Source organism: Hylobates moloch, unplaced genomic scaffold (genome assembly GCF_009828535.3).
Source record: "Hylobates moloch isolate HMO894 unplaced genomic scaffold, HMol_V3 SCAFFOLD_2, whole genome shotgun sequence".
Taxonomy (NCBI): domain Eukaryota; kingdom Metazoa; phylum Chordata; class Mammalia; order Primates; family Hylobatidae; genus Hylobates; species Hylobates moloch.
Genome location: NW_026652277.1, coordinates 157,061,459 through 157,077,282, shown reverse-complemented (window position 1 = coordinate 157,077,282; position 15,824 = coordinate 157,061,459). Strand labels below are relative to the sequence as shown.

Genomic DNA, 15,824 nt, shown 5'->3' with positions numbered 1-15,824 from the left:
GGAAGCACAGCCATTCTTCGCTGCCTGGGGAAGCTTTTGCAAAACCGGGGAGGCAGAAGGGCACTCTGGAGGGCGGGGGGCGCTGGGCGAGTCCCCTTTTCTCGTAGAGAGCTGGCCAGATCGCTAGGTGAGCCGAGTGAGAGAGCTGGGGGTGGGGTAGATCCAGCCTGAGGGGGGCGGTGAGCTCTCCTCGTTCCTATCCGGGCAGGAGCTACCTTCGGGCGGGGCGGCCGGGGAGGATTTCCCCCCTGCCTCGGGGGTGGCTGAGCCAACCTCGCGTTTCTGGGCCGGGAAGAAACCAGAGTCTGGGGGCGACGGGGCGACTGGGCGGCCCCCGGGCCCCGCAGCCTCTGCGCACGTGCCGCGGGCGGCGGGGACGCGGCTCCCGGACCCGGTTCAGGGTGTCCGCGGTGCTCCGGAATCCGCGTCTTGGCGCCGCCCGCCCTGGAGGCTCTCGCTCCGCCCTTCCTGAAATGCCTATATTAACTGTGGCCAAAGCCCTAAGAAACACAGCTCATTGTTGGCAGCTGCCGGGCGGTCCTGCCGAGCTGTGAGAGCAGCGGAGGGGAAATAAAAGGGAACGGCTCCGAATCTGCCCCAGCGGCCGCTGCGAGACCTCGGCGCCGACATCGCGACAGCGAAGCGCTTTGCACGCCAGGAAGGCCCCCCTCTATGTGCTGCTGAGCCGGTCCTGGACCCGACGAGCCAGCCCTCGGTCTTCGGAGCAGAAATCGCAAAAACGGAAGGTAAGAGCGACGGGCGAAGCTGGCTGGGGCTCCTGCCAGCCCAGTCCTCCGAGGGCAGGGTTTGCCCGGAGGAAGAGCGTGAGGCGAAGCTGGGGAATAACAACAGGATGTGCAACAACAGGATGAGGAGGGCTGATTTAATGCCTGAAGTTCGCGGCAGGGCTACGGGGCACTTCCTTTATTAGGCCACTTCGGGGAGCAGAGGGGTGTGGGCTCGGGTCCCCCCCGCCCGATCGCAGGGGAAGGGGCTGTTTGTGCAGCGCCCGGCTGTTAGGAGTGGCAGCTCCTCCGTGGTGGCCAGCCTGGGTGCACGGGCTGCTAGTGGGATCTTGGGGGTGGTGGTTCGCAGCCGACGTGCGCCCGGGAATCCTGGGGGGCAGAGGCGGGCAAAAGTGGGGTGCGCTGTGGTGGGCGACACGTGTGGCGCGGGTCTCATCATCTGCCCTTTTCACTTCCAGGACTGGAAATGGCAGACCATATGATGGCCATGAACCACGGGCGCTTCCCCGACGGCACCAATGGGCTGCACCATCACCCTGCCCACCGCATGGGCATGGGGCAGTTCCCGAACCCCCATCACCACCAGCAGCAACAGCCCCAGCACGCCTTCAACGCCCTAATGGGCGAGCACATACACTACGGCGCGGGCAACATGAATGCCACGAGCGGCATCAGGCATGCGATGGGGCCGGGGACTGTGAACGGAGGGCACCCCCCGAGCGCGCTGGCCCCCGCGGCCAGGTTTAACAACTCCCAGTTCATGGGTCCCCCGGTGGCCAGCCAGGGAGGCTCCCTGCCGGCCAGCATGCAGCTGCAGAAGCTCAACAACCAGTATTTCAACCATCACCCCTACCCCCACAACCACTACATGCCGGATTTGCACCCTGCTGCAGGCCACCAGATGAACGGGACAAACCAGCACTTCCGAGATTGCAACCCCAAGCACAGCGGCGGCAGCAGCACCCCCGGCGGCTCGGGCGGCAGCAGCACCCCCGGCGGCTCTGGCGGCAGCTCGGGCGGCGGCGCGGGCAGCAGCAACAGCGGCGGCGGCAGCGGCAGCAGCAACATGCCCGCCTCCGTGGCCCACGTCCCTGCTGCAATGCTGCCGCCCAATGTCATAGACACTGATTTCATTGACGAGGAAGTTCTTATGTCCTTGGTGATAGAAATGGGTTTGGACCGCATCAAGGAGCTGCCCGAACTCTGGTTGGGGCAAAACGAGTTTGATTTTATGACGGACTTCGTGTGCAAACAGCAGCCCAGCAGAGTGAGCTGTTGACTCGATCGAAACCCGGGCGAAAGAAATCAAACCCCCAACTTCTTCGGCGTGAATTAAAAGAAACATTCCCTTAGACACAGTATCTCACTTTTCAGATATTGAAAGGTTTGAGAACTTGGAAACAAAGTAAACTATAAACTTGTACAAATTGGTTTAAAAAAAAAATTGCTGCCACTTTTTTTTTCCTGTTTTTGTTTCGTTTTTGTAGCCTTGACATTCACCTCCCTTATGTAGTTGAAATATCTAGCTAACTTGGTCTTTTTCGTTGTTTGTTTTTACACCTTTCCCTCACTTTCTCCAGTGCTCAACTGTTAGATATTAATCTTGGCAAACTGCTTAATCTTGTGGATTTTGTAGATGGTTTCAAATGACTGAACTGCATTCAGATTTACGAGTGAAAGGAAAAATTGCATTAGTTGGTTGCATGAACTTCGAAGGGCAGATATTACTGCACAAACTCTGCCATCTCGCTTCATTTTTTTAACTATGCATTTGAGTACAGACTAATTTTTAAAATATGCTAAACTGGAAGATTAAACAGATGTGGGCCAAACTATTCTGGATCAGGAAAGTCATATATGTTCACTTTCAAGTTGGCTGTCCCCCCCGCCCCCCCCCCGCCCCCATATGTACAGATGATAATAGGGTGTGGAATGTCGTCAGTGGCAAACATTTCACAGATTTTTATTTTGTTTCTGTCTTCAACATTGACACTGTGCTAATAGTTATATTCAGTACATGAAAAGATACTACTGTGTTGAAAGCTTTTTAGGAAATTTTGACAGTATTTTTGTACAAAACATTTTTTTGAAAAAATACTTGTTAATTTATTCTATTTTAATTTGCCAATGTCAATAAAAAGTTAAGAAATAACTTGTTTTCTAGAAGTCATTTGGGGGTGGTTGTTCCCTTTGGTGGCTTTTTCCCCCCGTCTTTTGAGTTGAACACTTTATTGATGAGAGTAAGCATTCCAAAGGATAAATTACAGGACACTAAAACAGGTCATGATGAGCTTAAGCGGAGAGCAGGATTTAACATAATTGGCATAATGCTTCATTGTTATCATTGTAACATGCCTCTTGGTGTGCCTTAATCAAAAGCTGCAAAGTTGTCACAGTGCTTTTTTTTTTCTTAATTGCCATCATATCAAGTGTACTCTAGAGTTAGGTTTGCAATACTCAACATTATCTTTTTCAATGGGCAGGAGGCAAAAAAATCAAGTGTTTCTGTTTATTCCTGATTGAACTACTTAAATGGAGGTAGATTGGAATAATATACTGATTGATTGATGGGGGTGGCATTAAATATAAATCTACCTTTATCTCCAGTGATGAGAGTTTTATTTCTCAGCAAAAGTGCCAAGGATAGGTACATATTTTCTAGCGTAATCTCTGAAACAGTGTCTGACTGGTTTATAGTTCTGAGGAAGATGGGGCAGAATTCCGCCTTGAGGCTTTCCATTTTGTCCTATAATATTTAAAATGTACTCAGTTTGACTCAGAGGTCAAATTACAATCTTTACAAGATGTTCCCTCTTAAGCATGCCCTGTTTTCCTGAATTCTGAGTTTTCCTGTTGCATGCATGGGATGCAAATCACCTGAAAATTATACTTTAATTTTACCTAGATAGATGTCTTATCAAGAAGACCATAGTTACAACTAAGTGGGTGTCAAGTTTTGCCTTATATAATCAAGCAAAGGAAAAAGTAATATTGTGAAAATCTCAAATTATCCCAGGTGGAAGGAGAAGGAATTTTATTTTGTTTTCTCTTTCATGTTTTCATGGCTTATAATATTTATAAGAGCAACACACCTACCTTCAAGAAAAAATACAGACTTTTGTACACGACTTACTAGGGGAAGTAAAAAATGTAGGTTGAGGAAAATCTTATAAATAATGCTTTAAAAGAACATTTCATTTAGATTCCGATTCTCATCTTAAATTCCATATTTTATAAGAAATCAGGAGGAGCAGATATTTAGGAGTGTTATGAGAGAGTAAGTTGGGCATAAAGGCTGCTTTAAGTATAATTCAGATCACTTAAATTTTATAATTCTATTTCCAAGGCAGGCCATGTAAAATTAAAATGCACACACTCCACTGGGTTTTTTATATACCTCTATAATTGACACTTTCTTATTTAAAATTATGTTCAAATAAATATACTGAATCATCCAAAACTCTTTTTACCCTACTTTAAAAGCTGATCCAGATTTCCACATTAATAGTTAAAGCTGAAGTTTTCTTCAGCTAAGACATGTCAATACTAAATCTGCAATCAGCAATAAATCTTTCTGGCTAAGCATTTTCACAGTAAGTTTTTCTTTCTCTCTTTTTTTTTCCAGAGGCTCAAGTGAAAAAATATGTTTGCATACATATTAATACAGCAACTTCAATCCTTTTTCACTAGTGCCAGGAAAAAAGGAAAGTGATTAAATGTATTTTTTTTTTTTTTCATAAAGAAGCAAAAGAATTGTCTTGCCACCACCCTTCACCATTTATTCTGCCAGGGAATAAGCCACAACACCTGCTCTGTCACTAAATTCCTCCTGCTGCTCAAACGCCGGAACATGTATGTGGAGATGCAGAGCCCAAGGAACTATTATTAGATCTTGAGCCTATCCCTACCAGAACAGAGGACTCAAAGAGAGGAGCTGGGCTAAAAAGCACAATTTGTCTTCAGTACAAATACAAATGCTCCCCCACCCCAATTCACTTGAATGATCTCTGTTTCATTAAAAACTCTTTCTTGATCAACAATTGAGCAGATTCTACGTGATATCTGCAGGTCTCTTAAGCAGAGAAAAATAACTCCTTGTTTCAACAACCTGATTAATGAAACCTGTACAGTGACCTAGATCACCCGGCTACTGGCAGACATTTGCAAAACCTTTTGTGGTCTTACTTCCTACTAAGTTGCTTATAGCATATGGGGAAATTTGACCTCTGTACCTTGGCTGTTTGTCAAAAAGTTCTAATATGATACAAGAGAGCTTCTGTTCTTTAAGCTTTGCCCAAAAATAGACACTCCATGCTTAATTTTCAAGAAGAGATCAATGATAAGCTGCAGTGCAACCTCATAGCTACATGTCAGAAAAATAAGTCCACATTAATAAAAACGTGTACTTCTGTCTTGTGTCTGATAAAATCCTCGTGACAGTATCTTTGCAGGAGCTGATAAAGACGTTAGAGCTATGGATGGGTCTTTGAAGAACAGTTACCTAATCACCAGTTTATGGGGTGCTGGGCTAGAGCACTAGTAGCAAAAGGCTGACATCTATTGTGAAGTTTATGGTCTCCATGACTTTTACTACTGTAAACGCCTGGGATGGCTATAAATTGATGTCAACATTAAAGGCCAGATCCTTTAGAGAAAAATATTAATCCACTAATCTATTATGGGTGGCCAGCTTTGCAATAAAAACTTTACAGCCCCGGACCATTAGGTGTTTTCGCCCCCTTGTGGAATTTATTTAGAAGGTCAATGAAAAGCTGTTTCCTCAAGAGCTTTTTCGCTTTATTGTTTGTTTTGTTGCCATTTCTGAAGACTTTTTCTTCTTTGAGCAAACAGCACATATTCGAGCAACACATTTTTTAAATCAAAGAAGATTCCAAAATAAACATCCTTTATAAAATAAGAATATTTTACTTACCAAAAACCTTAACCTATGATTAAGTGTGCATAATTGAGATTTGCCTCATATTTGAAAATATGCATTACCTAAGGGGTTTTCTTTTAAAAGTGTAAGGAGCAGTGGTTTGGGCCGATGCTTTAGCCTGTAAACTGAGGGGATGGCAAACCCTCGGCGCCTCCACAACAGGACTGTTGATTTGCAGTAAGGGTAAATAACAATGCATTTGATGGTATGAGGTTGGAAAGGTGGAGGGAAATATCCAGGAATGCAGAATGCAATTATCCACATTGGAATGTGACCAAGCCACCAGCCCTAATCTTGCGAAAGGACTGCAGGATCTTTAATGAGGATGAGTGTTGCTGTCTAATTGAGTCAGTAAAATTTACTTTAAAATAAACCGGGCAGATAACATTGTCTCCAAAAAATAAATAAATTTAGAATTCAAGGAATTTAGGACCCATGCCATTGGCAATTTTTTCCTCTGCAGTGGAATTGTTTTGCTAGCATGAAAGCAGCATTACACCTCTTCAGAAATGCATGCTTCAGAGATGGTATTTATCATTTTGGGACTGTACCACTATCATCAACATCAGCGCACCCAGGCAGGTTGAGGCTGAGCCTCCAGAAGAGAACAATAGGTAGCACATCAAATGACTTAGCCAGTGAACCCCTATTATCATGGGCTCTGTTTGTCTTCTCCCCCTAGAATAGAAGGAACAATGGCAATGTCAGAATTTTAATTGCAATGGACTGGCTTAAATTACTTGACCTATTTTTATACAGCAAGGAGACAAATGATTCTTTTTTTTTTTCCTGGTAGCCATACTTTTAATTTAAACTGGAAAAGGAAATATAAGAATATTTTCCATCAAATAACATACTGCTAATAATTTTAGTTTGCCTTGTAGTGAGACCCACCTAGATTTTTGAAAAATATTAAAACATCTGAAATAAAGAACTTCTTCCCTTCCCAGGAAGAAATTAAACTCATAAGTAATGCTAAAGAGTGAGAAAATATTCTAAGAGCGGCTGGTGTGAATTTCTATCATATTTTGATATTTATACACAATGAAAGAAAAGCTATGATAAATAAGTCTGTTGTGTTGAGGAACTGAATCCATGATCCTTGGGAAACAGAAACTATCAGACCGACCTCTTCCATACTGTGTATGAACAAATAATGACTAGCGGCTGGATTCTTATCAGTTACTTCCTTCCCCTAGATGAGCACTAAATGAAGCAGCCCCAGGAGGCAGTTAGCGGTGCTTTTTGAGAATTCAGCTTGGCTAAATCAGGACTTGCAGAGTGAGCAAAAAGCACATGAAAGAAAGATGGACGATGAATATTATTACTTGCTTTATATGTTATTAGTTTTCATTAGGCTGAACTAATCTGAAAGATTAGTGAGGCAGGGGCACAACCAGGGGTGAGGTCTGTGGTTCACGGAATTCCTGGAATTTTCCCATGGTATCGCCATTGTGCTCAGCCCTGAAATCCTTCCCTTTCTTCCCTCTACAGTAGAGTGGTTACTTGATTACATTTTGGGTTGCTGAACAAAGCCGACAGGGGAATCTGCCTCCTGAGGAGCCGGTAGCAAGGCAAGGTTAGCGTGGTGCGCATTGCAGGAGATATGCAAATAGGCGAGTGGCTTTTGAAAAGTTAATAGTGCCCAAAGAATTCTGCCTGTCCATTCCTGAAAGCTGAGTGGGGAGCAAAATTAAGGCTTGAGTGCAAGTCAAACTAGCATAAAATCAGGAAAAGTCAGCCAACTCCAGCTTGTCAATACTGTTTTCATGAACACATGCTACAGTGAAGGAGATGGGATTGGAGGCTATTGAAGTCTTTTCTCTTTGGGTTTTCCTATGGACTGGTATAACATCTGGCCTTGTGATTTCCTTAGTCACTAGGCCACAGAATTTTGTTGTTGTTACTGGTGGTGGTTTATTCTCGTAACCCACTGGTTTTGGGGTTTGGTTTGGGTTCCGTTGGGTTTTTTGCTTCATGACAGTTGGCATCTCCTTAAAGAGCAAACATATAGTATACTTCAACTGTGCGTACACATTCTTAGATCACCTTGTAAATATGGCCCCGTTGCATGTATTTTGGATAACTCTTGAAAGGAAGATAAGCAAGATGATGACCAGTTTCATATATCTCTCTTTACCCAACGTGTTTAGCAAACATAAGGACGATGAGGGCAGTAGGTGAAAAATGATTGAAGTGACTGTTATGTTCCTAATATGAACTTAAATATCTAAATGTTGCTAAGATCCCCTTCTGACACCATTTTTTAGATCAATAGTTCTCAGCTGGGTAGAGGTACCTCTCAGGATGGGGAGAAAGGAGAGAAAACAGTAACTTATAAAAACATATTCCATACTATATTTGGACAGATGTTTTAATACACATGCTTTTAGTAAAACAAAATGTAGAAAGACATTTCAAACTCTCTCTTTTTTTTTTTTTTTTTTTTTTTGAGACAGAGTCTTGCTCTGTCGCCAGGCTGGAGTGCAGTGGCGCGATCTCAGCTCACTGCAACCTCCGCCTACTGGGTTCAAGCGATTCTCCTGCCTCAGCCTCCTGAGTAGCTGGGACTACAGGCATGCACCACCACGCCCAGCTAGTTTTTTTGTATTTGTTGGCCAGGATGATCGCAATCTCTTGACTGCGTGATCCACTCACCTCGGCCTCCCAAAGTGCTGGGATTACAGCGTGAGCCACTGCGCCTGGCCTCAAAATCTTCTTGACTGATAGGGCATAGATTTTTAAATGGTAAGAAACGCTGTTTAGACTGCATGGGATCAAATCGAAGAAATTTACCCTTCAGTCAACATCTCTTAACAAATCTCTCTGTTGACCATAAGTTTCCTGTGGCTGCCTTGGTTGAGCACTTACTATGTGACAGATATTGTGGTAGGCACTTTACATACAGAATCTCATTTAATGCTCACAATATGCTTGCAAGATTCATGATATTCTCCCAAATTTACATAAGGAAATTGACATTTAGAGAGGAAGTCAACTGCTCAAGGACGACTGAGTAGCAGATAGAGGAGCAGAGTAGTTTCCAGACCTAGCTTCTGAGTCAGTGCTCTTTCTAAGATGCAGTGCTGCTGTGATAAACCAAATGACACCTATTCTTAAATGCCACTGATTGTAAAATGATCAATTTAATAAGTGATTAAGAAAAAAACCGATTACATTACATGAACACAAGTTCTAAAATATATGAATACAACTATACCATGTATTTATCCATACAATCACACACCGTTTCCTTTTGGGATTCACAAGATTCGGGTCTACGCTTTTTCAAATTTGGTATAAAAATTCCTCCAAATTAAGTGTGACCCCTGAAAGTGCAGGAGTAGCCTCATGGTTAGCTGCTTACCCCTTCTTAACGTTTTGACCTCGTTAGCACTTCAAGTCAAATGAAAGGATATCAGTGATTTAAACTGCAGTTTTAGTTTTTTTTTTCCATAATTGAATTCCTTCTTGCTGGAAATAAACACTTTCAGAAATTAAGCCAATGCCTTACCCTCCCAATTCTATACTCTATCAAATGAGAATGTTAGTTACTAAATTCTGGCACATAAATATGACCGCTTTACAACTTGCCCCACTGCCTGCCAGCAATTATGTTTTAATATTGATTATAAGATTCAGGCTGATTTCATAATGTTAAGTTTTTTTAAGTATATGTTAGAATAAAGGAAATACAATATTTAGTTACTTTACACTTAACTAATCTTCCTTAATTTATCCAAACTTTCTTGATGCAAATGTAAGCTCACGTTCTCTTACTTTGGTCTTCTATGGAAATGGAGAACTCTTCTATTAATAGTTGTACTGAAAAGAATAGTAGATCAGGAATAAAAAACATAGGTCTAGTCTTAACTCTGCAACCAAATAGCTGTGTAATTTAATCGTTGTTGACTCAAGTTTCTCCATCAGTAAAATGAAGATGTTTAATTAATACATCTTGTATTCAAATTCTCATGAAGAAAACATAAGCCCGTTCCTATCATTTCTCCTCCTCTGAAAAGATGGAGTACAAGATTATAAGACCACCTCAAAACCTGTTCCATCATTCTTACCATTACTTTTCCAAGCTCACCGTGAGTCTGTGGATGTGCCACAGACCTGACCCAGTTGTGTCAACTTTCCAAAGGTTGGAATCGTCTCTGTAAATATTCCCTCTCATTGCCATAATGAGCACAAATTTTGGCTACTGAGATTTATCAGCCTGCAAGCAAATACCAAAAAAACTTGCCGCCCTGGGAAATATTTCTAGAACATGACATTGCAAATTTGCTGATGCAGTTGTTTAAATTATGTGTGTGTGTGTGTGTGTGTGTGTGTGTGTGTGGTGTGTAACTTACTGGAAATAATTTGATCAATTCTTTATTTCGGGTTCTGTTTTATTTTCCTACAGATTAATTTCACTTTTCCAACCTCATAAATAACAAACTATAACTATTTGAACTCTCTTCCCTTCCAACATCTCTTCCTGGGCCACAATCATTATCATCATCATTAGCATGACTGTTAGTATTATTTACTTTCTCAGAGAGGCAATCCTATATACAATGCTAAATCAGAGGAAGCTAGTATGTGTTGAACACTATAATAAGCAGATACGTAGGAGTTTTCAAGTAGTTAAGAGGCATTTGTCTGTATCCATTTATCTATTTCTCCTTCCCCAACTTTACAACACCACATTCCACCAGTTTGGGAAATCAATTATTTAACTAGATGACAAACTAATAGATTAGTTGAAAATTGTTAAACAAAAGGAACTGTGTATCATAACACATAACTATCCAGGAAATAATTATAGACTGACATGTCAAAGTAATGTAGCTAAAGAACCATGGTAACATGTTACAAAATATTTGTTTCTTTCATCACCTAGCCACTAGATGGAGCTAAAGGGCTGTAAATTCATATTTGCACTTTTCTCCTGAGCTGCTAGACTGTCATTTCCTTAAAGAACTTGCCCCCATCCCCACTTACCATTTCCTGTTTGTATTACTGAAACATGAAATATCCTATGTGACCTATTTTAACCCGCAAAATTAAAAATATGTCAAGGTCACCCAAATACACTCTGCCCAGGCACCACTGCTGGCTACAGTCTAATAAAAATAGGAAATTGACAAAAGATGTCTTTGAGCAACTCCACTTTTTTTCTTTTTCCTTTCTTTTTTTTTTTCTTATACTTTAAGTTCTAGGGTACCTGTGCGCAACGTGCAGGTTTGTTACAGAGATATACACGTGCCATGTTGGTGTGCTGCACCCATTAACTTGTCTTTTACATTAGGTATTTCTCCTAATGTTATCCTTCCCCCTTCCCCCCACCCCATGACAGGCCCCGGGGTGTGCTGTTCCCTGCCGTGTCCAAGTGATCTCATTGTTCAGTTCCCACCTATGAGTGAGAACATGTGGTGTTTGGTTTTCTGTCCTTATGATAGTTTGCTTAGAATGATGGCTCCCACTTTCATCTATGTCCCTACAAAGGACATGAACTCATCATTTTTTATGGCTGCATAGTATTCCATGGTGTGTACGTGCCACATTTTCTTAATCCAGTCTATCACTGATGGACATTTGGGTTGGTTCCAAGTCTTTGCTATTGTGAATAGTGCTGCAATAAACATACATGTGCATGTGTCTTTATAGCAGCATGATTTATAATCCTTTGGGTATATACCCAGTAATGGGATGACTGGGTCAAATGGTATTTCTACTTCTAGATCCTTGAGGAATTGCCACACTGTCTTCCACAATGGTTGAACTAGTTTACACTCCCACCAACAGTGTAAAAGTGTTCCTATTTCTCCACATCCTCTCCAGCACCTGTTGTTTCCTGACTTCTTAATGATCTCCATTCTAACTGGTGTGAGATGGTATCTCATTGTGGTTTTGATTTGCATTTCTCTGATGGCCAGTGATGATCAGCATTTTTTCATGTGTCTGTTGGCTGTTACATAAATGTCTTCTTTTGAGGAGTGTCTGTTCTATCCTTTGCCCACTTTTTGATGGGGTTGTTTTTTTCTTGTAAATTTGTTTAAGTTCTTTGTGATTCTGGATGTTAGCCATTTGTCAGATGGGTAGATTGCAAAAATTTTCTCCCATTCTGTAGGGAGCAACTCCACTTTCTTCCCCTTTTTAACCCTTTCCCTTTTTGAAGTGCTCTCCTGCCTTCCATTTGCTCAGGTGTCAGTGGCTCAATTTTCTGCCCTGCTGGACGTTTATATCTTAATAGAGAAATTTTAGAGAGAGAACATTTAAAACTAAAGGAAGAAATTTTGAATGTTAGGATTTTGTACATCAGTCAGAAAGATATTTGAAGGTCCCTAAGCCTTTCTCTACCTTTTCCTGACCCTGAAATCATTCCTTTTTCCTGTCTCTCCTACCTCTCAAGCCAGTGCTGTTCAAAATCTTATACGAGGCCCTTTGCTCCTACCTTAAATATTGGTGTTTGCCAGACTTCTTACCTCACCTCACTAGTCAATTTCATCTATTTCTAAAGGGCTCTGATACCACCTAGATATTGAGCATTTCAAAACCCAGATGTCCAGTCCAGACCTCTCCAATCTCTGCTTACTACTGAATGAACACACACACGTGTGCACACAGACACACACACACACTCTTACATCTGATACACATTGAAGTAGAATATGTCCAAGACTGCATTCAATCCTCCCTCATTCAATTCCTGTGTTCTGATTCCTGGTTAGTGGAACTGCTATTCATCTAGACACTGAAACCAGAAATCTAGAACTTTCTTCCATTCCTTCCCTCTTCTTCACCACCAGCCAAGCTACTTAGTTACTACATTCAACAAGCTTGCTGTGTTTGCTGTCCGCCTGCCTAAAACATGCTTTCCTTCCTAAACTTCCCTTAGGTCTTTGTGAGAATTTGCTTCCCAGATGGCCACACTAATTAAAATGGAAAGCCATCTCCAGCTTCTCCCCATGGCATGCCCTATTCCTTTAATCCTGATCAACTTTTCCCCAGAGCACTGCTAAGGGTGTTTAAAACTGTCTGTAAAGGCCTGGCATGGTGACTCATCCCTGTAATCCCAGCACTTTGGGAGACTGAGGAGGGCAGATCATGAGGTCGGGAGATCGAGACCATCCTGGCTAACACGGTGAAACCCCGTCTCGACTAAAAATACAAAAAAAAAAAAAAAAAATTAGCCGGGCATGGCGGCGGGCGCCTGTAGTCCCAGCTACTCGGAGAGGCTGAGGCAGGAAAATGGCGTGAACCCGGGAGGCGGAGCTTGCAGTGAGGCGAGATCGCGTCACTGCACTCCAGCCTGGGTGACAGCGTGAGACTCCGTCTCAAACAAACAAACAAAAACTGCCTGTAAATTTTTTGACACTTATCTCATCAAAACAGCATTAGGCCTCTTCCCTGAATCTGAGGTTCACTTATGGACTCTCTTGCTGTGTAACTTTCAAGACTGAGTCAGAAAACACCGCACAGCTTCCCCTTGGTTCTCTTGGGATACACGCCTCTGGAGCCCTGGGCTGCAATATAAGACGTCCAGCTACCCCAACATGACCATGCTGTAAGGAAGCCAGGCCACAGGGAAAGGCCATGTGTAGGTGTGTCCACCAGCAGCAGCAGCCAAGGTTCCTAGGTGACAGCCACTATCGACTGCCTCCAGGTGCTTCCAGGGTCCAGCTGTTGAGTGCCAGCAGCTGTAGCGTCTTCCTTGTGGAACCCCCAGGTATCAGACGCTATGGAGCGGAGTCCTTGCACCAGCTCTGAATTCCTGATCCACAGAATCCATGAGCATAATAGAATGGTAAATTTGGGGGATATTTGGATAAATAGCAAGAGCACTTGAACAGCACTTATCACCATTTCACGTAATACATGTTTTGGCCGAGGTGGGCAGATCATGAGGTCAGGAGATCGAGACAATCCTGGCCAACATGATGAAACCCCGTCTCTACTAATAATACAAAAAATTAGCTGAGTGTGGTCGCACAGGCCTGTAATCCTAGCTACTTGGGAGGCTGAGGCAGGAGAATGGCTTGAACCAGAGAGTCGAAGGTTGCAGTAAGTTGAGATCGCGCCACTGCACTCCAGCCTGGCGACACAGCGAGACTCTGTCTCAAATATATATGTATACAATATATTCTCAATAAATGTTGTTGAATGAATGAATGAATGAATGAACTTCACCTTTCTTGTATCATTCGTCTCTTCATCCCTCTCCTGTTGTCTTAGTTCAGAGATTCTTTATTTCTTATCTAGACTGCAATAACTTCCTATCTGGCCTCACTTCCTGCCAATTTACCCCCTACCATGCATGCTTCAAACTTCAGAAAGAGTTGTTCTGAAATATAGATTTGATACTATTGCTCAGGCCAACTGAAATGGTGAATCTGGGCAGCCATGTTTATACCATAACGACCCTGTCTCCCAGTGATACAGCAGATTGGACTGTGGGCAAGTAGCTCTCAGGAAAGGCTAGCACATTGGCTGTCCTGGAAAACTCCAACAAAGAGACAGAGAAACTATAGTCAAAGAAAGCATGGAAGTGTTTTTAGTGAAATTATCTAATATTGACCCTGTAATGTCCTTTGGGAGCCATGCACTCATACTGAAGAGCAGAGAGACTGGTTTGCAGAAGTCAGCAGGACAGTGGAACTCATTGTCTGAACAAAGCAGTAGTAAGAGACCATCTGGCGCTAAATCAAGATAGATGGAGAAGGAAGACACATCTGTCCCAGGCAACTTCCTGGTTTCCTGATTAGTACCCAGCATACCCACAGTTCCTGTAAGATGTCTCTATGCCTTTTGTAATTTGTCTAACTTGAGGGATTTTGAGAATATCTATTTTATTACTCTGTGCTATTGCACATGCTGCTCCCTCTGCCCAAAAGGCACTTCCTCATCTTCATTCCTTTGCTGAAATGTCCTTCAATATCCATCGTAAGTATCTTCTTCTCTGAGAAACTTCCTCATATACCTCCCTACTTTGCAGCACCCCTATACCTTATAAATACCTCTGTTTGTATGGATTACGTACACAGTATTACAATTATTTGGTAATAAGCTTCTCTCTTCTACTTTGCAATTTTATATATATATATATATATATTTTTTTTTTTTTTTTTTTTTTTTTTTTTCTGTCCCCCAGGCTGGAGTGCAGTGGCGCGATCTCGGGTCACTGCAAGCTCTGCCTCCCGGGTTCACGCCACTCTCCTGCCTCAGCCTCCCGAGCAGCTGGGACTACAGGCGCCCGCCACCACGCCCGGCTAATTTTTTGTATTTTTAGTAGAGACGGGGTTTCACCATGTTAGCAAGGATGGTCTCAATCTCCTGACCTCATGATCTGCTTGCCTCGGCCTCCCAAAGTGCTGGGATTATAGGCTTGAGCCACCGCGCCCGGCCTGCAATTATATTTATTAAGAAATTTTTAGCTGCAAATAATAGAAATCCTGATTCTGGCTTAAACCATGAGAAATACATTCATTATCTGTCAAAAGTCAAGAAGGCAAGGGCAGGCTTCCAGGTTGATTAATTCACTGATCAATAATGTCCACAGAGACTCAGGCTTCTCTCATCTCTCTCCTGGGCTGTCGTCAGTGTTGGCTGCACCGTGGACCAGTGACAGGTGGCATGAGCAGAACTCACGTGACATGTAGGGAAAAGAAAACTTCCTCTAGAACCATGCTTTTCTTCATGTATCATGTCATGGACCAATTTCTGAACCAACCAACCACTGGGATTGGTTTTACCACGGGGTGGAATTATCACAATTGACTTAAATTAATCACCCCAGGATGAAATAGATATTAAACTGGCAACTCCATCACCAGAAGAGTTAACAGCTAAGCAGACCTTTTCTAAAATTTGTGTTTGAAAGCATAGATTTTAAGCTGAAATTGACAGGGACTCTTTTTAAAGTTTTCTTTTTTCCAAATCTTCATATAATAAAGACATATATAGCTAACAAAATTATATCATAAATCACTCAAAGAGGGTTTACTCGATTAAGGTTGAAATGTCTTCTATAAGGTGACATTTGTTAATATAAATAAATATCCTATTAAAAAGAAGTATATGGTCATTATGTCTTCATTTCTAGCCCTTCAAAATATGTTTGATATTCCCTTGCTAATATGACTAATAAG

At 42.5% G+C, this 15,824-nt stretch overlaps 1 protein-coding gene across 1 annotated transcript; it reads left to right on the top strand.

Annotated features, from left to right (window-relative positions):
- Positions 1-506: 506 nt before the first annotated feature.
- CITED2 (Cbp/p300 interacting transactivator with Glu/Asp rich carboxy-terminal domain 2) lies at positions 507-3,346 on the top strand. Its single transcript, XM_032160408.2, has 2 exons — positions 507-746; positions 1,205-3,346. Exon 2 carries the CDS (start codon positions 1,213-1,215, stop codon positions 2,023-2,025), a length of 813 nt encoding a protein of 270 aa, XP_032016299.1. The 5' UTR covers positions 507-746; positions 1,205-1,212; the 3' UTR covers positions 2,026-3,346.
- The last annotated feature ends 12,478 nt before the right edge of the window (positions 3,347-15,824 follow it).

Bases quoted from the DNA above. Each gene is read 5' to 3' on its own strand.
- CITED2 (XM_032160408.2), top strand. From the start codon at position 1,213: ATGGCAGACCATATGATGGCCATGAACCACGGGCGCTTCCCCGACGGC.